We start from the raw sequence: 25,870 nt of genomic DNA, 5'->3' as shown, positions 1-25,870 counted from the left end.
CCCTCTCAATTTAAAAAACCAAAACCTTGGTTAACCAGCTCCCAGTTCTAGATTTGTGAGAAATCTCCCTGGCACCAGAATGGTTTGGACAAATCCTTTCTACTGTCAAGGTGTTCTGGTATCTGACTCCTAAGGAGGTGGAGAAGTCCCACAGACTCCTTGGTTCCTGCATGGATCACCTACCCGGGCTCAGAAGTCATGTCAGAGCCAGCCAGCCTTTCTCCTCACTCTCTCATGCAGGTTTCTCTAGTTTTATGTATTAGTGTAAATCTGGAAAAGACCAACACTAACAGCCAACCAAAATCACTGCAAACTGTGACTACAGCCTTGAAATTAAAAGACTCTTGCTCCTCGGAAGGAAAGCTATAACCAACCTAGACAGCATATTAAAAAGCAGAGACATCAAATTGCTGAAACAGGTCCGTATAGTCAAAGCTATGGTTTTTTCAGTAGACATGTACAGACATAAGAGTTGGACCATAAAGAAGGCTGAGCGCAGAAGAATCGATCTTTCAAACCTGGTGCTAGAGAAGACTCTTAAGAGTCCCTTGGACTGCATGGAGATCAAAGGCAGTCAATGCTAAAGGATATCAACCCTGAATTTTCACTGGAAGGACAGAAGCTCCAAAATTTTGGCCATCTGATGCAATGAGAGGACTCATTGGAAAACACCCTGCTTGAAGGGTCTTTTAGGACCCTGGGAAAGATTGAAGACAAAGGAGAAGGGGACCACAGAGGAAATGAGATGGTTATATAGCATCACTGGCTCAATGGACATGAAGTGAAGTGAAGTTGTTCAGTCGTGTCCGACTCTTTGCGACCCCATGGACACTAGCCTACTGGGCTCCTCCGTCCATGGGATTCTCCAGGCAAGAATACTGGAGTGGGTTGCCATCTTCTTCTCCAGGGGAACTTCCCGACCCAGGGATCGAACCTGGGTCTCCCACATTGTAGGCAGATGCTTTACTGTCTGAGCCACAAGGGAAGCTCAATGGACATGAATGATAGCGAACTCTGGGAGATAGTAAAGGACAGAGGAGCCTGGCGTGCAGCAGTCCATGGGTTGCAAAGAGTCAGACGTGACTTAGCAACTGAACAACAGGCGACCTTTTAGAGTTTGAAGGTAATCTGATCATCCCAGACCTGAGATCCTCATGCAGTAGACATACTTTTCCATTCAAATGAAGAAGCTTAGTTAGGTTGAGCCCTCCAGTTGTCTTTCGGTATTTCAGGGCTTCTAACCAGGTTAGGATGCCCTGTTCTCTCAGATGAACTCTTCCTCATTCACATCCCAAGAATGAGTGCAGTCTTCAGGAATGAGGCGGGTGGGGAGGGGGGATTGCAGAAGTAGTGCTTGGCAAGTTTTTACTGTTTATCTTACTGTAAAGTCAACACTGTGGCTCTTCACCTCCTGCACAATTAAGACGTAGGCTTTTTCTTATGGTTGTTCTTACACTTGATGCTTAAATCTTTCTGATTTTTATGAGGCAAAGAGATGGAGAAAAAATGGAAAATATAGTTTGACCAGTTAGGGACTGAGGTGCATCAGCTTTGGAGCTGCGGTTCTAACTTAGTCCTGTCGTAGCTGGTGGAATTGGGTGACCGGGGAGGTTAGAACAGTTTCCAGAGGTACTTGGCCAGTTATGTTTATGAGGTTAAGTGGAACTTTGAGTGGATCGGATTCTCTTAGAGAAGCTAAAGGGCAGTGAGACTTCTTTGAAAGGAAGCCTTGTGCTATTAAAAAAGAGCACTGTTGTTTTAAAAAATAAGAGAGTAAATGTCATATAGTTAACAAAGCTGTATCTTCCAGTGATCATCAACTTATTCCTAGTAAAAAGAGAGAAAGGAAAAAAAGTATTCGTCACTCAGTCGTGTCCAACTCTTTGTGACCCCATGGACTATAGCCACCAGGCTCCTCTGTCCATGGAAAGGGTACCCACTCCAGTCTTCTGGCCTGGAGAATTCCATGGACTGTAGTCCATGGGATCACAAAGACACAACTGAGCGACTTTCACTTCAGTAAAAAAGTTGAACAGTAAATATGAAACACAAAGGACTTCCCTGGCATGCCAGCAGTTAACCCGGCCCTGCAGGGGACACGAGTTCAATCCCTGGTCGGGAAACCAGGATCCCACATGCCACATGGTACAGCTAAAACATTAACAACAACAGCAACAAGAATGAGGAAGAAACATGAAAAGTGGCTTAGAGCACGCATTCCAAAGCTCCAGTCCTTGCTGTCTCCTCCAGGAAGGTGCAGCCCCAGACAGTTTGATGACCCAAGGGAATTTCTTGTCATTAGCATAGATTTCCTATAGCATAGACATCATTGACACTCCCAGACTCACCTCCTTTCCTATGTTAATGTCATAGGATTAAGTTGTTAGCTACCACCGCGTGCTCTGGTACATTTACTGTCTGAGCCCCAAATTTTCAGTTCCTTTTTATGCTGAAGCTATATCATAGTCTGTATTTTTATCTGAGGAAACTGAGGCTTGGAGAAATTAGATAAAATTGTCCAAGTTGGCACAGCTAGCAACATTTACAGCTAAAACGTAGGAGAGAAACACTGGTTTGACTTTCAGGTGAAACTTTTTTTTTTAGTTGGAGTATAATTGCATTACAGTGTTAATTTCTGTTGTACAATATAACTGCTGTATGTATAACTGAAGTGAATCAGTTATATGTATACATATATCCCCTCCCTCTTGATCCTCTTTCCCACCTCCCTCTCATCCCATCCCTCTAGGTCATCCCAGAGCAATGAGTTGAGCTCCTTTGTGCCATGGGAGCTTTTTACCGTATTTTTGGAATTATGTGCACTACTGATCCAAGAAGGTCATTTATTCTTCCCTTGTCTAGTCCTTTTTGGTGACCATTTGCGGACTCCCTGGAGAGTTTATAGCTGTTCCAACACTTTCCAGATGACAGATCACATCATCCTAACAGCCTGCCATCTTGAAATTAATAAGTTCCATTTCCAAATAGTTGTTTTTCAAGTACATTCTTCCCCACCCCAAGATCACCAAGATACATTCAATTAAGTAGGAATTACCTTCCCTGGTGGTTCAGCTGGTAAAGAATCTGCCTGCCATGCAGGAGACCTGGGTTCGATCCCTGGGTTGGGAAGTTCCCCTGGAGGAGGGCATGGCAACCTACTCTGGTACTCTTGCTTGGAGAATCCCAGTCCCATGGCCAGAGGAGCCTCACGGGCAAAGAGTCGGACATGACTGAGTGACTAAGCACAGCACACATTTCAGTTGTGTAGATAATAAGGTTCCTTCATGGCTCATCATTACTGTCCCGAATTTGGGCTGGAGAAGTTTTAAATGATGGCATTCACCTGGCATCTGGTCCACAGTAGGTACTTAGCAAATATGTGTTGAAGCCATTGACAGAGATGCTATCAAACATGAGAAAAAGTGGCAGTGTGCATACTGAGTCGTGTCTGACTCTTGGTGACTCCGTGGACTGTATTTTCGATGCTCCTCTATCCATGGGATTATCCTGGCGAGAATACTGGAGTGGGTTGCCGTTACCTTCTCCAGGAGATCTTCCCAACCCAGGGATGGAACCCTCATCTCTCGTATCTCCTGCATTGGCAGTCCTTTACCTCTAGTGCCCCTGAAAGCGAAGTCGCTCAGTCGTGTCTGACTCTTTGCGACCCCGTGGACTGTCGCCACCAGGCCCCTCCATCCATGGGATTCTCCAGGCAAGAATACTGGAGTGGGTTGCCATTTCCTTCTCCAGGGAATCTTCCTGACCCAGGGATCGAACTCAGGTCTCCCACATTGCAGTCAGATGCTTTAACCTCTGAGCCACCAGGGAAGCCCACCTGTGTCCTGACTAAATTGACATTTTTGCATCCCTTGGGCTATATTCATTCATGCTGGCCCAGTACCCTGAGCTGGTACTGTTTCCCTCAAAACTATGCACATTCTCTTGTAAACGTTCGGCCATGCCTTATGACTTGCTGGATCTTAGTTCCGTGTCCAGGAATTGAACTGGCACCCTCAGCAGTGAAAGCGAGAGGAGTCCTAGTTGCTGTTGCTGTTGTTAGCTGAAGGCCACCGGTTATTTCATCCAGCTTGTGGCTCAAGGTTCAACCCTCTTAGAAAACAGTTTATTCAGCGCCACCCTCGAGTGCGCAGATGGAAGCGCAACCTTCAGTGGTAAAGTGAGATCTGTGTCTCTTCTGAGAGTGCAGGGGACCAAGGAGAGCAGCTTTTGCAACAGATGTTTCTGGAAGTGGGAGTTTGTTTGTATTAGTTTTCCTCTGAGGTCACTAGATTATAAAAGTGAATGCATCGAGGAAAGCGAGTTCTACATGTTCTCAACTACGTTACCTGTGGACAGAAGTGTTCTGATGGCTATTTTCCTGTAACTTTTTCAGAGTTCACAGTAATGGGAGGTATGAGACTTCCTATTTAAGTAATTGATTTCTAACCTCCTGAAAGAAATGTTAAAACACCTTGGCACAGAGAAATGTTTAAGCAGCCTTTGCCATACCCATCAGCGTTCCTGTGCTGAGATAATCTGATGTTAAGTAAAGAGTGATGATGATATTTCATTCAGTTCATTTTTTAATGTGGACCATTGTTAAAGTCTGTAGTGAATCTGGTACAGTATTATTTCTGTTTTATGTTTTGGTTTTTGGCCTCATGGCATGTGGGATCGTCGCTCCCTGACCAGGGATTGAACCTGCAGCCCCCTGCATTGGAAGGTGGTCTTAACCACTGGACCACCAGGGAAGCCCCTTGGTTTGCTTTTTAATATTACCAAATGACAATCACCACAGTGCCATGAGGAATAAATGGCCTCGTTATTTCAAATGTTCCTCCTCACTTTCCAAGTGCCATTCAGGGACCATGGCAAGGAGAGCTTGGGAAAGCTTGCTCGTGGAGGGGCTTTTTTGGCATTCATCATGCATGCGATGTGGCTGTCATACCCCCTGGGCTTTGAGAGTCTGGAGGGCGGGGGTGAGGTGGTCATGGCCGTGGTTGTAGTAAAGTGCCCAAGCGGCCACAATCAGGAAGGTGATAAATGACACAGCTGCCTCTAGGTTAAGTAATGTGCTCAATTTTATTTTTTATAGAGGGTTTTTTTTTTTTTTTTTTAATATGGACCGTTGTTAAAGTCTTTATTGAATTTCTTAAAATATTGCTTCTGTTTTTAATGTTTGGGTGTTTTTGTTTTTTTCTTTTTTGCTGTGTCTTCAATTTTAAAATTGCAGTTTGAATTTGAATTTCTAGGAGTCCAAATTATAGTATCACCCGAGAAACTCTGAAATATCCATCTGTCTCTAGAGATGATGACATTTTACTTCAGTGGGTCTTATGTAGGACCAACACCTTTTGGTGTAGAGGCTGTACCTTTTCAGTGATTGGAAAGGCCCCTTGAGATACAACAATATTAGCATAAGCGAATGCCTATTTTTTCCTGATTTCCAAAAGATGGGTAAATTCCCTTGAGTTTTACAAAGTATGCTTGGAACTTTTTGACATAGCCGTGCATATTGAAATCAGAATTATTTTCAGAATAGTGAACTACAGACTACAATTGCTCTGACATGAGAGAACCGGCAAAGAAGGGAGCAGGGATGACATGGGTTTTACCAGGCTGGCCCACCCGCCTGTCATCTGTGTACTCAAGATGTAACACTCTGCCAATGACTTGTGAATATTCTTGTCCTTCCCTGTGGATAAGTCAAGGGCACGGAACCTGGGGTGCGCAGTGGACATAGATGGAGAACCGAGAGGGATAGAGTTCCTGAGCTCATAGAGCAGGAGGTGGGAAGGCATGAGAGCAGGGGCTCTATTCAGATACACAGCTTCATTCAGAAATGCCTCACGTGGCCAGAGGCTAGCGTGCTCCTGCCTGTGTGTGGATTTGTATTGTTTGTACTCTGCGGCAGTGGTCCCCAACCTCTGGGATCTAATGACTTAATCCACTGAGGTGGAGCCTATGAAATAATCATAGAAATAAAGTGCACATTAAATATAATGCACTTGAATCATTCCGAAACCATCCTCACCTCACCCCTCCCACCCCACTGTGCATGGAAATATTGCCTTCCACAAAAGCAGTCCCCAGTATCAGAAAGGGTTGGGGATCACTGCCTAAGGTGTATTTTGAGGTTCTGCTTCATTATCTCCTAGAGTCATCTTCAAGCTCTTAAAAACGGACAGCTATGACAGATTATTAAAATCTCTGCCTTTACTTCCAGGACCAGGGCCTGTGCAGATTTAGACTGATATTTTCTTAAAAGTCAAGGGAATGTGCCAAATCATACATCGTTTGGGTTGATCATTTCCTAATTTTACGTGTGCTTGACAGTGTGATAAGTTGCAGGCACTTGGTAATATCAATTAAATTTAACAGACTTTGTTTTAATGTCATACAAAATGTCCCTCAAAACTATGCACATTGTAAACTTGTAAACTTTACTCGGCCATGCCTTAGGACTTGGTGGATCTTAGTTCCGCGTCCCAGAATTGAACTGACACCCTCAGCAGTGAAAGCAAGAGGAGTCCTAGCCTCTGGACCATTTGGGAATTCCCTAGATTTAATGAACTTTGATTGAATATCTTTTGTGTGCCAGACAGAAGTGATGGGAGTAGGAGATTACAACTTGGAGAAGGAGAAAAATACAGAAAGAGATCGTTTTCAATGCCGGTGATAGGCGCAGTAGTCAGGGTACATATGCTGTTATGGGAGCTGCCGTGAAGATTGTTTGGTCCTTCCTGGATTTTTTTTAAGAGAGCAGCATGCGTTAATGAAGACTTTCCTAGGTGGCACCTGCTCCAAATAAGAACCTGGCAATGAGTGAGTTCAGCTTTGTTAACTTAGTAATATAGAGATTTTTTGCTTCTAAAATTGTCTGTGTTTGTTTAGTTTTGTTTTCAATAATAATCCCCAATATTGTCATACTAAAAGCTGGTACAAATATTTCTGTTTCTGTTGGGAATATCTATTGAAACATTTCAACACAGAAAGATGTATCAACATCCTTAAAAATTCTCATCACCTCCGACATAGTCGTTTTCGGTCTTAGAATTTATCTCAGAGAAAATCAGCATGTGCAAAGATTTAGTGCCTAACAGAGCATTTATCCAAAAATGATGAGTGGAACTTCCCTGGCCGTGCAGTGGTTAAGACTCGGCACTTCAATGCAGGGGGCAGAGGTTTGATCCCTAGTCAGCGAATGAAAGATCCCACATGCCTTTGGTGTGGCCAAACCAAAAAGGGAAAAAAAAAAAAAGAACTTCTGTTAGATAAATGTGCTATACTAGGCACTGGGGATACTGTGGTGAGCAAAAGAGATGCAGGCTCTGGGCTCAGGGAGCTTGTCATTTAATGAAACAGTTTGTAGATGATCTCTTTGTATAACTAAAGAGTGTAGCGTTAGTTGCTCAGTTGTGTCCGACTCTCTGCGACCCCATGGACAGTAGCCTGCAATAGTCCGCCAGGCTCCTCTGTCCATGGAATTCTCCAGGGAAGAATACTGCAGTGGGTTGCCATTTCCTTCTCCAATAACTAAGTAGCGATGTATCCAAACAGCAGTTTCATTAAAAGACACCTACGCCTGTACTTTCTTGTAAACATCTCTCCCTTCCCCACTTTCTTCCCTCAGCAAATGGTATCAATACATCTATGCCCCACGAAGGTCAGTGGCAAGTGGAAGTTTTACTGAAGCACAAAGTGGTTATTTTTTCCTTAAATACTTTTTAAACAGAGCAAGAAATGTCTTCTGCTTTCTTTCTACTCGGGCCAGTATTCTCAGTAACGCACACATTGTTACCATCTCTCATCTGCCATCTCTGTGATCCACACCTATAATTAATTTCTCATGCCTTCTCTCTCCCTTACTTAGTGCTTATATACATATTGTATATCTTCTAACTAGTTTTGTAGAACTCATGTCGAAACTACCTTATGACTGGGGACTTCCCTGGTGTCCAGTGGTTAAGGCCTCGCCTTTCGATGCAGGGGGTGTGGCGGGTTCCACCTCCGGCCAAGGAGCCCAGACACAGAACAGAAGCAGCGTGGTAACAAGTTCAATAAACACTTGAGAAATGGTCTGCATCAAAGAAATATTTTTTAAAAATTTTACCTTATGACCATGCTTTTCTTTTTATTATAAATTTTAAAAATTAAGTGTTCATTACACATCATCAGTGCCCAGAGAAGCAGACCAGAATTGTCATGTTGCCAAAATGACTTCTTATGATATTTATTCAGCTACCCTAAAGTAGCGTTTTGTTTGTTCTTTGTCTTTGAAGGTGGTGACCTGTCTTTTCTAACTTGTAAAGTGAAACTTTATGGCTTGTGGGGAAGATGTTTGGCTAGGGGTGGGGGGGAAAAAAACACCGTTTTAACAGTGGGTCAAAGCATGCGCTCTGTAGCCGTACTGCGTGAATTCAGATCATGGCCCCGTTCCTCCCCGCTGCCTGGCCTTGTGCCTGTCACTTCGTCCCTCTAAACCCTTAGTTAGATCCTGCTTTTGTGACATGGAGTAGTAATCGCAGTACCTCATAAGGATGTTTTGGCAAATAAATAGGTTACAGTCTGGAAAATATTTTGCACCAAGTATGTACTGTATAAATACCCTTATTACAACCATTTGCTATGTGGCTGGTCCCATGGACAGCCACACACCCACTCTTCTGGACAGTCTGAGATCCCTTTATAATTAAATGACCTACTACAGATGGAGAAGTCTGTTTGGGCAGCAAGAGAGGCAGAAGAAACATTTTACCTGACAGTACAGTTCTGGATGAATATAGAGGAAGGAGGGGGTGTGCTATGTAAAAGGAAGGGTATATCCACTCAGGGAATATTTATCGGGTGCCTACTTTGCTCCAGACACTGTGAAAATGGCATGTTAGTAAATACAGCTATTAATAGTATAATTGCTAGTAGGGAATATCTAGTAGTGAATCCATGAGAGTATTCTATCTTCATGAAGCTTACCTGGGTCTCTAGCAGAGTAGATCTGGGGGAATGTTTTTATGTTGTATGTGTGTATTAGTTGCTCAGTTGTGTCCAACTCTTTGAGACCCCATGGGCTGTAGCCCACCAGGCTCCTCTGTCCATGGGATTCTCCAGGCAAGAAGTCTGGAGTGGGTTGCCATTTCCTCCTCCAGGGGATCTTCCTGACTCAGTGATTGAATCCGGGTCTCCTGCATTGGCAGGCAGATTCCGCACCATCTGAGCCGGCAGGGAAGCCCTTTATGTTGTTTATATGATAGAAAACCAACGCTTGGGATTTCCATTGTGGTCCAGTGGCTAAGACTCCATGCTCCCAAGGGGCCTGGGTTCAGTCCCTGGTCAGGGAACTAAAGTACCTCATGCCTCAACTAAGTTCTGGAAAGCTGCAAATAAGACCCAGTGCAGCCGAATATGTTTAAAAAAAAGACAAACGAACAAACATAAAACCACCAGTGCTTTCTGGAAATAGAGCTCCTGTTAAACATCTAGATTTGATTGCAGTTAATTGCTTGTTGACCAGCTCTCAGAGAGAAACGTAAAAGTTCAGTTGTGATGTCTGGGTGGGAAGTTGCTGGGGAAGTTCTGGGTGATCCTCCACCCTGCAGTTCCAGGTCTCAGGAAGGAAGAGGTATGAAAATGGGCCATTCTGATGAGCAAGAGGCAGTAACAGTGATGACTTTAATTAAGTCACCAGAGAAACAGTTTTCCTGCAGCTTGTTCTCTGGGTTTCCTTCCTCGCTCAGATCAAGAGTCAGTTTAGTTCAGTTGCTCAGTTGTGTCCAACTCCTTGCAGCCCCATGGACTGCAGCACGCCAGGCTTCCCTGTCCATCACCAACTCCTGGAGCTTGCTCAAACTCGTGTCCATCGAGTCGGTGATGCCATCCAACCATCTCATCCTCTGTCCTAGACTGGAAGGTATTTTAACATGGAACATCTGCCCAGTAAGGAAAGAACGGGACCCTGGGAGCAGTGAGCGCTCATGGCCCGGCCCAAAAACCTTTAACCTGGAGGGGAGGTGCCCCAGTTGAATAAAGACCAGCTTGCTTTTGGAATTTCCTTGGCATACCTTTTTTGGTCTGGGTTAGCCTGCAGGTTTAAAGGGTTGCTTTAGGAATATGTATTAGGAGAGAAGAAAGTGAGTGGAAAGACCGTGGAAGTCATTAGGAAACCAGTTTAAAAGTCAAGGGGAGGCTGTTAAGAGTCCAGCTGGGAACCTCATTTGGGTGGTAGAATTAAGGCTGTAAAGGGAAAGATAGTTATGAGAAAGGCACAGAGGAAATGCCACCTGTGTGAAGAGGCAGAGAAGTGGAGGGTCTGGAGATGACTGATGCACACCCTGGTTCTGTCGCTTGCTGTGAGCCAGCGGACGAGGAACGGAACCTGTGAGGACCTGTGCTTCCTCATGACGCTCAGGGGCTGGAGTTGGAGCCTCCCACCAGCGGTGTGAGCATGGTGGGTGTCCTGTAAGACATGTTCCATAAACATTAGCTACTTTTTTGCTACTCTTATTATCGTTAGTCTGCATCATCATCTTTAATGTGTTAAAACTCTAGTCATTGGATATGAGAAATGAAGGAGGCTTGTACCTGAATGGATGGGATAATGGAGTGTGGGGAGGCATAAAGAGGCATCGGTTTATGAGCGATAGTGAGTGCATTTTTGGATGAGTTGACTTGAATGTGTTTAGGATGTCTGCACTGAAGTGGAAATCTTAGTTGTATATTTATGTTGTTGTTGTTCAGTCACTGAGTTGTGTCTGACTCTTTTGCAACCCCATGGACTGCAGCCTGCCAGGCTCCTCTGTCCTCCGCTGTCTCCTGGAGTTTGCTCAAATTCATGTCCATTGAGTTGGTGACGGTATCTAACCATCTCATCCTGTCGCCCTCTTCTCCTTTTGCCCTCAGTCTTTCCCAGCATCAGGGTCTTTTCCAGTGAGTTAGCTCTTAACAAAAATGGCCAAAGTATTGATGCTTCAGCATCAGTCCTTCCTATGAACCTTCCAGGTTGATTTCTTTAAGGATTCCTTGGTTTGATCTTATAGTCAAGGGACTCTCAAGAGTCTTCTCCAACATCACAGTATGAAAGTATCAATTCTCGGGCACTCCGCCTTCTTTATCGTCCAACTCTCAAATCTGTACACAGCTACTGGGTAAAACCATAGCTTTGACTGTATGGACCTTTCGTAAGCAAAGTAATGTCTTTGCTTTTTAATAACACTGTCTAGGTTTGTCATAGTTTTCCTTCCAAGGAGCAAGTGTCTTTTAATTTTATGGCTGCAGTCACCTTCTGCAGTGATTTTAAAGCCTAAAAAAGTAAAATCTATCACTGCTTCCACTTTTTCCCCACTTTTTGTAACTTTTTCCACTGAAGACTTAGGAATTATCCTAAATTGAATTAGTAACCGAAACAAAGAAAATGGCCAAGGACTGGATTAAAGAGCAGGTGGAGGGACTTCCCTGGTGGTCCCATGGTTAAGCATCTGCCTTCCAGTGCAGGGGATGTGGGTTTGATCCCTGGCCTGGGAACTTAGATTCCTGCATGCCTCAGAGCGACTAAGCCCAAGTGCCACAACTGAGACCCAGTGCAGCAAAATAAATATTAATTTCAAAAAAAGAGCAGGTAGAGTAGAGCGAGTGCTGAGCACTAATTGATTTTTTCCTAGGGTCTCCAGCTCTGAACACAGCTGGCTCCCTATGCCGAATGGACAAACTCCATTCACGATTGGTATCACATTCATTTGAACTTTTCACCGAATCTTTTGATTGTCCCCCTACACTTACCTTCTTGGGGAGCTGATGAAGTATGTGACCTTTTATGGGAACCAGAGGTTTTCTTGGGCCATGACAACAGATTCCCACCAGACGGGTGGCTGAAAACAACTGAGATATATTCTCACCGTTTAGGAGGAGAGAAGTCTGAAGTCGAGGCATCCACAGGGTTGGCTTCTTCTAGAAACGCAGAGAGACCATCCCGTGTGTCTCATAGCTTCTGGTGGTTCCTTGGCTTGTGGCTGCATCATTCCAACCTCTGTCCCCGTCTTCACATCACCTTCTTCTCTGTGTCCTCTGTTCTTCTTATAAGGACATCAGTCTTTGGATTTAAGCCCACCACCACCACCAAATCTAGGATGATTTCATCTCAAGATCCTTAAATAATTACATCTCCAAAAAGTCCTGTTTTCAAAAAGGTTACATTCTGAGGTTGCAGGCAGACAGGAATTTTAGTGGGGACACTCTTCAACCCCTACAGCCTGTGTTCACTGTCCCTGGCCACAGAAACTGGGAGTGGACTGTGTTCTTAGCCCTTATTACATCAGAAGAGCATGTCCTAATGGGATAGTCCTCAAAAGAGTGGGCCTCGTAAGGCTGGTTTTTGAAGGGTTTGCTTAACAAACTTGGATCAACTACTTGCAGAGGTATGTGAGTAGGAGTTGCTTGCTTAAGAGTCCTGGATTTATTTTTCTTGTTTGGAATTTTTCATCATACTTGGGCCTTCTGTGACATGGCTGCTGTTTTTTCTGGCCGAATTCTTCATCTATCAGGCAGGCCCTCGTGGAGTTTGTTCTAGTATATTGAGTATGCTGAATGCTAGAGATGAAGACCACTTGTGCTCCAGGGAGCCCGAACCATGAGACGTGGGTGAAAATAAGTCAAAGTGTTAGTCGCTCAGTTGTGTCTGACTCTCTGTGACCCCATAGACCATAGCCCACCAGGCTCCTCTGTCCATGGACTTCTCCAGGCCACCGTACTGGACTGGGTAGCCATTCTCTTCTCCAGGGGATCTTCCCTCCCCAGGAATTGGACCCAAGTCTCCCACATTGCAGGCAGATTTTTTACCGTCTGAGCCACCAGGGGAGTCCAAGACATGGGACCTGGGTTCTAATCCCAGCTCAGACACTTAAGTTTTTCTCATCGTTAAAATACGACATCCATTCCTGCCCTTTTCTCCAGGATTTTTTTTTTTTTAATATTTATTTATTTGGCTGTGCTAGGTCTTAGTTGTGACATGTGGGATCAAGTTCTCTGACCAGGGATGGAACCCAAGCCCCCTGCATTGGGAGCACAGAGTCTTAGCCACTGGAGTAGGGTATTTTCCATTTTTCTGAAGAAATCTCTCTCCAGATTTTTTAATAAGGATTCAGAATAATGATGTGCACGTTCTCAGTTTTGTATAAAATATATGAAAATAGGTGTTATTAATATAGAGTTAAAGTGTAATCTTACTTAAAAAGTAGCATTTGGGGGCTTCCTGGCAGTCCAGTGGTTTAGGCTCTGTGCTTCTACTACAGGGGACACGGGTTCAATCCCTGGTCGGGGAACTAAGATCCTGCATGCTGTACAGTATAGCCAAAAAATAAAATTAAAAGTAGGATTTGCAGGCTCTCACCTTCATCCTCTCTCTGCCTGTTTCTCTCCCACACAGAGTTGAATTAATCTACAACTTGATCATTTCCTCCTGAAGGGCAATTTCTCTCTCTTTTTTTTTTTTTTCTCCATTCATTTTATCAAATACACAGCAAAGAGTTGACTTCTTAATACCTTCTGATGTACTAGTCTAGGTACCAGGGTAAGCAAAGGGTGTCTGTGACACTGGGAGTGCAGAATGTAGCAAAACACAGAAACACAGAGAGAGAGGACTTTGCTGGTGGTCCAGTGACTGAGACTCTGTGCTCCCAATGCAGGGTACCCAGGTTCGTTCCTCGGTCATGAACTAGATCTGACATGGCTCAACTGAAGTTCCTGCATGCTGCAACTAATAAGATGCTCATAATCTCAATAAATAAATAAATATTTTTTTAATTTTTTTTTTTTTAAAGAACACAGAGAGGATTCTCATGGCCCCAGAGATGGTCATTTTCACCTCCCTTCTACCCTCTAGGAAGTGACGTCTAAGGGGAATCCTTTAAAGAATGAATAAGAGTTACACCAGGTGAAAGGAAGGTGCATGCCTGACAGAAGAGATGTGTATGTACTAGACCTAGAAGTGGGAAGGGAACCGTGTGTGGTCAAACCAGGTAAATAACTCACTTATCCTAGACCAGGAGGGAAAACCAGGTGAGAGTAAGGGCTGGAGGGGCTAAGGGGTTCACAAACTATCCAGACATCCAAGGGAAATCATAGGAAGGTTTTAAGCTGCAGAGTGACAGTACTGAATCATATATTTTAAAGTTCTTGGGTTCAGGAATCCTTTTCAGTAATCCAGTGACGGTGGTTAGGATTTAAGTGATGTGATGGGATAGATTCAGTAGGACCTTGATGAAAGATTGGATATGGGTAGGGTGATTTCCAAGTCATCCTGGCTTGGACATCTAAGCATCTTTTACTGAAATCTGGGACTGAGGAGGACAGGCCATTGGAGGGAGTATGTTTCCTTTTATGAATATTGAGCGTGATACTGCTATGGAATATTTCCAAATAGAAATGTCCAAGAAACAAAGTAAATGGTGACTTAAAGTTCTTGGACCTTGTGTTCTCAACTGTACTAAGGTTATGTCCTTTAAAGATTCTCCTTTTCCCTCCCTCTTGATCTCCGTCATTTCTAAGAGTCCTTCATCTTCACCTAAGTTTCAGCATGACCTTAGACTGGAAACTTCCCTTGTCTGCCTCCTGGTTTTCTCATCCAGAAGAAAAGGCAGACTGGGCGATCTTCAGGAGCTCTTTGGGTTTAAACCTTCCTCAGAGACTTTGCACAAGTTGACTGCTTTCGCGTACAAAGATTACTTGTCATTTGGATATGTGTATGTCGGTTTGAGAGGGGCAGAAGAGATGACAAGGCAATACAATGTCAGTATCTATACCCCCACCATCCTGATCGTTAAAGAACACATCCACAAGCCTGCAGATGTTATCCAGGTACGTGGGTGTCACCTTGTTTCAAGATGGCCCTCCCATTTTCTCTCAAGGTGTCATACACAAATAGCAAAATGGAACAGAGTAGGAGAGGAGAAGAAACTAGTTTTAATCTCTTCCTTCAGGGACTTCCCTGGAAGTCCAGTGGTTAAGACTCTGAGCTTCTGCTGCAGGGGGCACAGGTCTGACCCCTAGTCAGGGAACTGAGATCCCAATGTGGTGCAGCCTAAATAAATAAATAAAAAAAAACCTTTCAAAAATATCAGACTTGGCTGTTGTATGTCAGACAGTATGCTAAGTACTGAGGATACTTCTCAAGCAGCTCTCAATCTAATGGGTGACTGTTGCCTTCATAGAAGGACATTCTTAAAGTCATAGAGTTTAAAAATGAGTTTTTTAAAAAATATGATTTGGTACTATTCTGCTTACAAAGATAGTCTTTTGACGGATAATCTTTTGTTGGAGAAGGAAATGGCAACCCACTCCAGTGTTCTTGCCTGGAGAATCCCAGGGACGGGGGAGCCTGGTGGGCTCTATGGGGTCGCACAGAGTTGGACACGACTGAAGTGACTTAGCAGCAGCAGCAGCAGAGACTTTGCAGTTATTTCATTTCAAAGAGATTGGAGGGTGGAGTTGGGGATTCTAGTCCTTGTTTGTTAGAATTCAGTTTGAACTGTTCTGGTTGAATATATTCTTATGTTAAGAAAGAGGTCAATTCAGATGGATACTGCCCCAACAACTGTATGTATCCTCAGTGGTACAAAAGGAAAAAGAATGTGACCAGATGTGAGGCAAGGGGAAAGGGTTGAGCCAGCCTCCCAGGAGGGTTGACTTAGGCCCAGACAAAAGCCCTGGCCTCCTGATCTTTTTCTGCTCCCTGGGCCCTGGCTCACTCAGCCTCACTGACTCCCAGGCCATCCATCCCCATGGGCTCAGGCCATCAGAGGTTCTCTTGCTTTAGCCTTGCTTTCCTACTAAGTTGGCACAGGATGGGCCGAGACTAAGGAACGTGAAGCCCACCTGAGCTCTGCTCCTTCCAGGGGGTGGTCAGGTGAAGGGCTTGTTCTATGGAAAACCCATCTCTTTACCTATTACAATTTTCTCAAACCACATTAGCAACAACAACAACAAAAAAAGCATACAGATGCAAAAAAGCTCGTTCAGCTTACTGCCTTCTTGCAACAAAGGAGAGCATGTGCGTTTTCAGGGAGTTTCAGCCTCTCAGTGAAGTGGAGGTGTTCTTGTGGACTCCTCCTTTCCAGGTGTGATCCTGCCCCGGGCCGGCCACCTCCACTGTGCTTGTATGGCTCTCTCAACTCATGGGTGGCTCTGAGCCTTAGTGGCTCAGTGGTAAAGAATCCACCTGCCAATGCAGGAGACATGAGTTTGACCCCTCGGTCAAGAAGATCCCCTGCAGGAGGAAATGGTAACCCATTCCAGTGTTCTTGCCTGTGAAATCCCATGAACAGAGGAGCTTAGAGGGCTACAGTCCATCAGTCCATAGGGTCGCAAAGAGATGGGCCCGACTGAGCGACTAAACAACAGCTGAGCCAAGCAAGGGATGCCAGGCTGGGTCTACTTTGACCCTTCAGTTTCTCTTCACAGAACAAGTCCAGGATGATCGCTTTCATTTGCATCTTCTCTCCTGGAGTGTCTCATTCATTTATTCCACGGGTACTATGTCACAGCACTTGGAAAGCAAAATACCCCAGACTTTACTCAGGTAGCTACTGTCGTTAGTGGCTCTCAGAGTGAAGTGTGTACCAGAATCACCTGGAGGGCAGAATTCCCGATTAAGTGGGTCTGGGGTGGAGTGGAGAACTTGCCTTTCTCCCGTGCTGCTGGCTGCTGGTCTGGGGAGCACATTTTGAGAAGCGCTGGCCCCCAGCACAGCGCTCTGGGGGGGCTGTTCTGCCACTGGCACCTCTGCCTTGGGAGCACGGGGAGGGGCGTGAAGAACTCCACCTGGGTTGTTGGCCTTTCTTCCTGTTACTTTACCTGCTGTACGGCTTGGGTCAGATTTCTCAGCACCTCACTCATGAGGCCATTAAGTGTTAGTCGCTCAGTCGTGTCCGACTCTTTGCAACCTCATGGACTGTAGCCTGCCAGGCTCCTCTGTCCATGGGGTTTTCTAGGCATGGAAGTGGGTTGCCATTCCCTCTCCAGGGGATCTTCTCAACCCAGAGGTTGAACCCAGGTCTCCCATGTTGGAGGCAGATTCTTGACCATCTAAGCCACCAGGGAGGTCATTAATCCATGGCCTTGGCATACCTTGGTACCTTGGCCCCTGAAGTCAGGCCAGCAGGCCTGCTTGCTTCCCTCCCAGCTGCGTCACTGTTCCTTGGTTTGTCCCCATCCTACTTTGACAACCCTTTGCACGTCTGCCTGCTCCACGAGGGGTTTCCAGAAACTATAGGAATGAATTCAGACTTCAGAGTTTTGGAAGCAGAGCTTGCTTTAAAAACTGGCCCCTGGATGAGAACAACTGGAGGAGCGATTTTCAGACAGTTACTTCCAGAACCCCAGTGTTCTCCAGGAACTGTCCCAGGAGTTGAGTTCCTCCAGCCAGGACCACCGGAGAGTCAGCCCAGACCGCTCCACTTCTATTAAAAAAGAGTTTCTGGGAAACATGTTTGAAGAAAGGTTCCATTGCTTTTATTTTTAACTTTAAAAACGCCTGCTTCAAAACACTTGCTCTGATTTGAGCCTCCCTTGGGTCAATATTTCGGGTGCCTATGACAGATATTGCCAGGGTTGAGAAACTTTAGATCTGGTTCCTCTGGCTATTCCCTCAGTTCCTTGAACAAAGAAAACAGTGGTATCTCTTTAAAGAAGTTTTGGGATTTTCTGTCAGGTGCTGTTCAGTACACCAAGCATGACTGCATGCTAAATGCCGGGCTCAGAGCCGGGCCAGGGGTGCAGAGTAAGACCTGGCTCCTGCCCGAAGGATGTGCTGTTAGTCATCACTTTACTGCCCTCCTGTCTCAGCACTCATCACACAGAGCATCTCCACTGATACCCTGAGTTCATCTTCCTCCTGACCAACCTTTCATGCGCTTCTTAACAGTTACCATAACTCCAGATTCAATTCTAAGAAGAGAAGGGAGAGCTGACGAGCTGGAGCAAGGGATTTACCCAGTGTGTGTTCCCCCTGGTCTCTTAGGATCTGCTTCACTGGCGCTTTGCTAGGAGCTCAGATGGTAAAGCATCTGCCTGCAATGCAGGAGGCCCCCTATTTGATCTCTGAGTTGGGAAGATCCGCTGGAGAAGGGAATGGCTACCTACTGCAGTATTCTTGCCTGGGAAATCCCATGGACAGAGGAGCCTGGTGGTCAGTCCGTGGGGTCACAAAAGAGTTGGACACGACTGATAGACTAAGACTTAGACATTTTCACTACCTGACTTATACTGTTACTCTGCAGTTGGGATATAGGACAGCGGTCCCCATTGTTTTTGGTTCCAGGGACTGCTTTTGTAGACGGTAATTTTCCCACAGACTGGAGTGGATGGGGTGGTGTGGGGATGTTTCAAGCACATTAAATCATCGTGCACTTTATTTCTACTATTATTGCATTGGATCCTGGAGGTTGGGGACCCCTGGCTTAGAGGACTTGGAAGCAAGCCCCCCATTCTGCTGGGCTAGGCTTTTTAGTATTTATTTATTGGTTGCACTGGGTCTGCCATGCTTGGTGGGCTTTTCTTTAGTTCTAGCAAGCAGGGGTTACTCTTGTTGTAGAGCACGGGCTGTAGGGTGCTCTGGCTTCTGTAGATTCTCCCGGGCTCTAGAGAACAGGCTCAGTAGCTGTGGTGCGTGGACTTCGTTGCTCAACAGCATGTTCGATCTTCCTGGACCAGGGACTGAACTCTGCATTGTCTCTACAGCGTCTGCGGCACTGCCCGGCAGATTCTTTACCACAGAGCCACCAGGGAATCCGTGGGCTAGGTTTTGTGCAAATATCCATCCGTGACTGGTCAGTGTGAAATAAAGCTATAGGACAAGATACGGAAAGATCTGAAAAATACAAATTCCATCAGGCTGAGATCAAAACTCAGACCCTATGTCTTTACGATCAGATACCTTAAAAGACATACTTTCTGGAAACTTTCTGAAGGGAGCCCCAGAGCACCCTGCAAGGCTTCCTCACCTCTAGCCATCAGGCAGCAGACTGAGCAGAGCCCCTGGGTGGTGATTATTGTCCTCTGCTGTCACCGTGGGGCCAGGCAAGCATGGGCCGAAAGATGACTGTGCTGGGTCTTGAGACTCTCTTGACTTTTTAAAAAAAGACTCAGAATGTCTTAAAATAACCTGGTAGCTGAAATAACAACAGCAGCCATGGTCACAGCCTGCCAGTCCTGAGAATGGTTGTTTGTTTAAAATCTGAGGCATTGGTTCTGGCAGCGGTTGGTTTCCACGAGCCTGGGCTCTCACAAGAGTTGTTGCTCTAATGGAAATCATATGGTCTCATCGCCACAGGAATCACGGGGCTCAGCTAACCCCTCGCTATGGAATTTCCTTCCAGAAACTACACACACACCTCCACACCCTAGAACTGTGGAAGCAGGTGGTGGAGACCTGATCACTTTAAAAAGGATTATGATGTTAATATTTTCCCATCCAAATAATTGGCCTGGGCTCCAGCAGACTGTGTTCCCATCACCACGAGGAGGTCGCTTTAACAGCCTTGTTGAGAGAGGGAAAGTTGGGGTGCCTGAGCAACCAGAGTCTCATCACCCCACCTTGTTGGGATCCCCTGCCTGGCACCTAAGGTGTCATCATCAACAGCTCTTGGCTCTCCCTCATCCTTTCAGAAGCTCTTCCTGGGACTTCTCTGGTGGTCCAGTGGTTAAGATGCCACCTTCTGATGCAGAGGGTGCAGGTTCGATCCCTGGTCCAAGAGCTGATTCCCATGTGCCTCACAGCCAGAAAACCAAAACATAGAACAGAAGCAGTATTGTAACAGAGTCAATAAAGACTTTAAAAGTGGTCCACATCAAAAATAATTTAAAAAAAGAGAGAGAAAGATAAACTATTACCACAATGACAACTGAGTTGATTTAAAAAAAAACAAACCTCTTCCACGCTGGCTGGAGACAGAAGCTCCGCACACACCCATCCACTGATGAGACGCTCCTGTGGGCTCACCTGCCTTCTGCTTGTTCTGTAGGGTGGTCTCCATGTCACACTCCGCATGGCACTCGTCTTTTTCTAACCTCCTCCCCACACTGAAAATCTGCCCAGAATCAGAATTTGGGGAGATAGGGGAGACCTGGAGTGAAGACTTGGGACAGCTTGGATGGTGAGAAGGAAGCAAATGACTCTCTGGACCTTGGGTCACATGCCATGCACTGTCGACTTCTGGACAGTCCTGAATGGCAGAATCACTAATGGCTTTAGGGGTCACCTTTCCTGACTCCCTTGGCAGTCCCAGGGAGCATCCCTGGCCTACATGATATCAGAATTTGACAGGTGATAAAAGCACATACTGAGATGCTGCTTCATGGGTTCCAGACGCATAACTATTGACTGGGTATTTTTGCCTTGAGACACACCCCAGCCCACCCCCCACGTGTGTGTCGTGGCTTCAGCGGGCTGCTTCCCAATGCATTCTAAGACCCCAGCACTTGCCTGTCAATCTGACAAAACTGCAGCCTGACCAGCATGGACTCGATGCTGAATGAGGAACATTGAGACCAGCCGGTCAGCATCACAACTCACGTGTTTTCCCTAGAAAATGAAATCTGTGTCAACAGAAGTGAATGCCCTTATTTGGATCTTGGTGCAGCGCCTCTTGAATCTGAACATCCCAGACTTTGTTTCCATCCTCCAAACTTAGAACACTTTAAATGCCCTGTGGGCAGTATCTGCCCTTGTGCTTCTAAACAGAAAACGCTGAATGATCACAATATTTGCCAGTAATTAGTATGCCCATGAACAGGGTCCTCCTCCAGTCCTTCTGGGGTCCTTCTGGTCCTGCCGGGTGGCTGCTGTTCTCCCAACGGCTCTGCAGTGGGTCTTCACGGGAGATCGCTACTGGATCTCTCTTTTCCTTGGAGGACCCTGTTTGCTTTTGGCTTCAGGAAGTCCCACTGTTCAGGGGGTTCCCCGTATTCCAGTTGGAAAGACATCAGAGTGTCCACTGCGGAGCCTAAGATCTCAGCAGGCCAGGCTGGAAGCAGATGCTTACTGCTTTTTTAAAAACTTTTATTTTACTTCCTGATTTTTATAAATACTATATAATTATATATGAATTTATTATATGGTATAAATTTATACTTTTAAATAAGTATGAAATATGTTTAATTACTTACAAATTTTAAATGTGTTTTTAATTGGAGAAGAATGGCTTGACAGTGTTGGTTTTTGCCGTCCAACAACGTGAATCAGCCATAAGGAGACATAGACCCCCTCCCCCCGTCTTGAGCCTCCCTTCCACCACCCGCAGTCCATCCCGGCCCTCGAGCTTTCCTCCCCGCCCCCCCCCCCCCCCCCAATTCTGTATGTACTGGTCAGTGGTCGGTGTTCAGGAGACCGGAGCCAACAGGCGATGCCGCGGCCGAGAGCGATGCGACCCGTGCCGTGGCCGGGGGCTCGGGCGCGCGGGTGTGTTTGCGACGCGGAGCCGGCGGCGGGGTGGCCACTAACTGTGCCCTTCTTCTTGTCTTGCAGATGAGCTCACAGTGCCTGCACTTTACCCCAGTAGCCCTGAAGTGTGGGCCCCGTACCCTCTGTACCCAGCGGACTTAGCGCCTGCGCTGCCTCCTCCTGCTTTCACCTACCCCGCTTCACTGCATGCCCAGGTAATTGACGCCCCTCGGCCACGACTCCACTCACCCCAGCACCCGTCCTTTCCAACCTGGTTCCCCAGAGCACACCGTACAACTAACACCGCTCCGGCTAACAGATCCACCTCCGAGAGATTAATGTCCCCCTCTCGATCAGCCGCCACTCCTCCGGGACTTCTGAGGACCATCTGACAGCCATGACATCACCCACTGCCTGACGTTTGCCCCGCCCCCCCAGACAACACCACTCTCTTCCTTAATGATCTCACCTCATGTCACACACACGGGAGAGGGGGCCCGGGTTAGACCTCCCCCAGCCGGCTCGAGCACAGCTCGGGGAGCACAGACGTGTGTGCCTTGTGTGGAGGGACCGTGGAGGGAGGCGTGCGCGTGGCCCTGGAGTCGTGTGTCTGCGTGTGTCTGTCTGTATGGAGTTCTCGTGTGTTCTGGGAGCTCGAGTGATGAAGGGGGCATGTCGGGAGTCTTAGGAGGAAGGCTGTGTGCTATCCTACGTTGTCAAAGACCAGATTTCACACTTCCATTTATTTTTAAGAGACCCTGTGGGAAAGGAGGTACGACATAATGTCTTAAATGTAATTAGAAGTCAGGGTCGAGGTGTGTCTTCTGACCGGCTTTCTTTCTCAGTTAAGAATAGCCTGAGTTTTATAAACAAACTCCAGTGTTTCTTCACAAAGATTACTGTCTACTTACGAACCCTTTCTCTTCCCTTGGGATAAAATAAATTGTTTCTCTTAGCTTTTCTTTTCTTGTAAGCAGTAGTAGTAATCCATGTTAGGATCCAGAGTGATGATCAATAGCAAATAAGAGAAAAAGAATATAGCTGTCATGTGTCTTATTCCACGTGAACTCCTCTAAAAGCAGAAATCCTGTTTTTAAAATATCACCTGCACAGGTTTGGAGAGGAGGGGGTTGTTTTGCTTAGTGTTTATTGACCAGGCCGGGTGAAATCAACAGCTTGCCAGAAAAGCCTTCTGACTTAATGCTCTTTTACGTGGTACAGAACTTAATTGTGTTGTGCACGACACCTACCAGCTGCCCCAGTGAGGGTTCTCACAGGGAGGCCGTGGGCTCAGGAGTCTTGTTAGATGGACATCCTTCCGTTCCCTTCCAGCTCAGTTGTCAATGCTTCGATTGTGCATGGACAACCCAGCCTCTCCGGTACTGTGCAGGCAACCTACAAAGAAAAAGCCTCCGTGCCTGGACCTCCAGAGTTGGGAGAGGCGGGTGGAAAGAGTCCAAGTAGTGAAGAAACACGTAGGTGGTGGTGGTGGCAGCACTTGGCACAGAAAACAGAATAACAGGGTTATTCCAAGACTGACACGCAGTCTGGATTGTCCATGCTGTTCGCTTTTCCTTCCCTTGCTGCCCTTTCCACCTTTGTCCACGTCAGTGCTTGGTCACCCTTGCAATGGCAGGCAGCCAGAGCTGGAAAAGGGAAAGAGAACCAGCAGACGCCTTCTGCTGGGTTATCAGAATGTTCATGGGGGCCTCAGGCATAATTTCATAGAGGCCGTGGAGCAACTCAAAAAGTCCTCTCTGTTGGTGGCCCACCCCCGCCATCTGGGCTATGTAATAGCCCCCTTCTCCCTGGGAGCTATGTAATAGCTGCCTTCTTGACTGCCTAGATACAGATCCATTGACTGTTGAGGCCATGTTAATAATACCATGGTGCCAAGTTTGCATGGTCTTCTAAATACCCATGGCTTTGGTTAATCAGCCACAAAGCCTTTTCACCACTGCCCAGGAAAAGCAAGACCTGACACTGGCCGAACAGGACCGGGAATGAGAGATCTGAAAGCCCAGGACGTTGTGAGAAAGGATGAGGAGAGACGGTGCCAAGATAAATGGACTCACTTATTCTGACTTACGGGGATGGGTACTGCCCATGGTGGCATGTTCCCCGTGAGCTGTTCTTGGTCTTGAGGCTTTCCCAGCCGGGCATCCACTTGGCATTGCTACATCAGCCCTAGAGCTGGTGGGACTCTCATCTGATACCAGTGTGAGATCCTTGCGCTCAACCCCGCTTCTTGTTGGGGGTCATTCCCAGTACAAGCTTGAGTTACTGTGTTGCAAAGACTGATGAACAGATACGGTCATTTAAATGTCTTTGTCCGATATGAGAATCGTAGAATGAACTGGGAGAGGCTTGACAGATCAGCTGGTCTGACCCATTTTACAAATGAGGACACAGACCGGAGAAGATGCAGAGAATTATCTGAAGTCTGCATGTGGCTCTGCTGTGGCCAGAGTCAGGTCGCCTGATTCCCAGCTCTGTCCACACCTCAGTGCTGGCTCACCAGAGACTAATTCTTTAATGGAATTGTGGAGAGGCCTTGCTCCAATGACTCCTTGGATCTTTTTCTTCTCTAAGTAGATGAGAAGCCTATAAGAAGAGACTTGGAGGCAGAGACGAGGGACTCAGAACTTAACCATCACCCAAAAGGCCTAAGAGAATTTTTACTAACTGGAGGTAGAGCAGAGGGGAAGACCAGAATGGAGCGTCCCCTTAGTGGCTAATTCCGTTTTTGTTCTGGAAATCTTATTATATGTCTTTGGAGATCAGCTTTGAGATGATTTTGCTTTTCTTAGTGATGTTGTGCTCTGTTTTGAGACTTGGATTTTTTTTTTCTTCTAGTGTTTCTCTCCTGAGGCAAAGCCCAACACACCTGTCTTTTGTCCACTTCTCCAGCAAATTAGATTTGTCTCTGGGAATGTGTTTGTAACATATCAACCTACTGCAGACCAGCAGAGGGAGCTCCCATGTTGAATTTGCTTGTTAGCTGTTTTTTGTTGTTGTTTGTTTTTTCCCTTCCCTCCCTTTTGCAAAAACTATTTCTTGGTAACGTTTGAGAGATTTCAATAAAAATTTTAATTAGAGCAAAAATGATCTCAAGTAGACTGCAGCGTTTTGTTTTTCATGGTGATGCGACTTTGGAGCTAAGATGTTATCTCTGACTGAGATTTGGGGAGAGCTGGGCCCAGGACGCTGAGTACACATTATATGGGAGAAGGAGCCAGCATCCCAGGGAGACTTGGTCCAGGGCCGAGGCCTCGCTGCTGCTGCCTGTATCCTCTTGGGCTCCTGGACCATCAGAGCTGCATATCAGAAGTTGCTCATTCTAGCATCCGTGGGTCACACCTGCCGGGAGCTGTCACTTCAACAAGGATGGATGTCTTTTCCAGTCTGTCTGATCCAGAGGGAAGATCCAGGAGAGACAGAAATTATCGCTGCAAAGGAGTTGATGCTTCATATCTCTAGTTCTGCCCGGCTTGTATGGTGCCTCCATGGCTACATTGAAGATGCATGTTGGACATCACATCACACCTGTAAAGAATTACTGGAGGAGGACTGTAAGCCGAAGTGCTGCCTTTTGTACTTCTAGAGATAAGAGAGCAGCTGATTTCTGAAAAGATCATTCACATTTTAAGAAGTGCTCATCCTGCTTACTTTCACCATCGTTGGTACTTGAAATGTATTCAGTGTATTATGTGAGTCACTGAACAAGGGAGGAAGGTTTCATTCACGACTTTTAGGAAAGGTGCACGCGGAAGAGAGTCCACACAGTTCCTCTTAACTCACACTCACACATCTCAGCTTTTTTTTTTTTTTTAAGTCTGAATTCATTTTTGCTTTTGGTCTGCTTGCTAATGGGGCTGAGAGGAAGCCAATAAAACACACTGTCCTCTCCCACAGTCTGGAAGCAATACCATTTACCCTTGACCAGAGTCACCGTGAATTGAGCCAGGAACTTGCGCAGGTAAGTGGGACCGAGTGAGCAGGTCCTGGCTACCACCCTGTCTCCTCCGCGGGCCCCGTCTGCCCTGAGTCTCTGTACGTTGTGTCCCAGGGCTGCCCTGCAGCTTGTGACTGGAGCGCATCACCTGCCCGTGAACAGAAGGTCTTCAGATGAAACGACAGACTTCCCGGGGCAAGACGGGCCCCTGGGGAGGTCTCCTTGTGACACACTGGAAAAATCCTAAAGGTTAGACCTAAAATAAATGCCAAAATGGACCATGGGAAAAACACATAGGCAAACAGGGAAGAGAAGTCATGGGGGAGAGATGGCCTAGGGTGACGTGTGGGTGTCCTGACCTCCGGGTCCTCACCCCAGACACTGCAGTTTCTAGAACTGCATTTGTAAACTTCTCATTTGTTTTTTTAAAGCAAATCTCTTCAGGCATCTCCTCTGTCACTGAGCCCCCATAGTGAATACTGAGATGAAGC

The 25,870-nt window shown here is 46.2% G+C and overlaps 1 protein-coding gene across 10 annotated transcripts in view; it reads left to right on the top strand.

Moving 5' to 3' along the window:
• The window catches only part of RBPMS (RNA binding protein, mRNA processing factor), a 244,006-nt gene that overhangs the window by 196,747 nt on the left and 21,389 nt on the right, over window positions 1-25,870 (top strand). For 4 of the 10 annotated variants that reach the window (XM_045164271.1, XM_045164264.1, XM_044936489.1 and 1 more), the window contains 2 exons: window positions 21,509-21,639; window positions 24,281-24,532. The exons of 3 other annotated variants lie outside the window; for them this stretch is intronic. In XM_045164271.1, coding sequence (XP_045020206.1) covers window positions 21,509-21,639; window positions 24,281-24,412 — 263 coding nt within the window. In that variant the 3' untranslated portion in view covers window positions 24,413-24,532. Of the gene's footprint in view, window positions 1-21,508; window positions 21,640-24,280; window positions 24,533-25,870 lie in introns of those variants that run through there. 3 more of the 10 variants (XM_044936405.2, XM_025278924.2, XM_025278925.2) reach the window with 1 other exon arrangement.

Source organism: Bubalus bubalis, chromosome 1 (assembly GCF_019923935.1).
Source record: "Bubalus bubalis isolate 160015118507 breed Murrah chromosome 1, NDDB_SH_1, whole genome shotgun sequence".
Lineage (NCBI taxonomy): Eukaryota > Metazoa > Chordata > Mammalia > Artiodactyla > Bovidae > Bubalus > Bubalus bubalis.
Note: the sequence above shows the minus strand (reverse complement) of the source record. Positions and strands in the feature narration are given on the sequence as shown.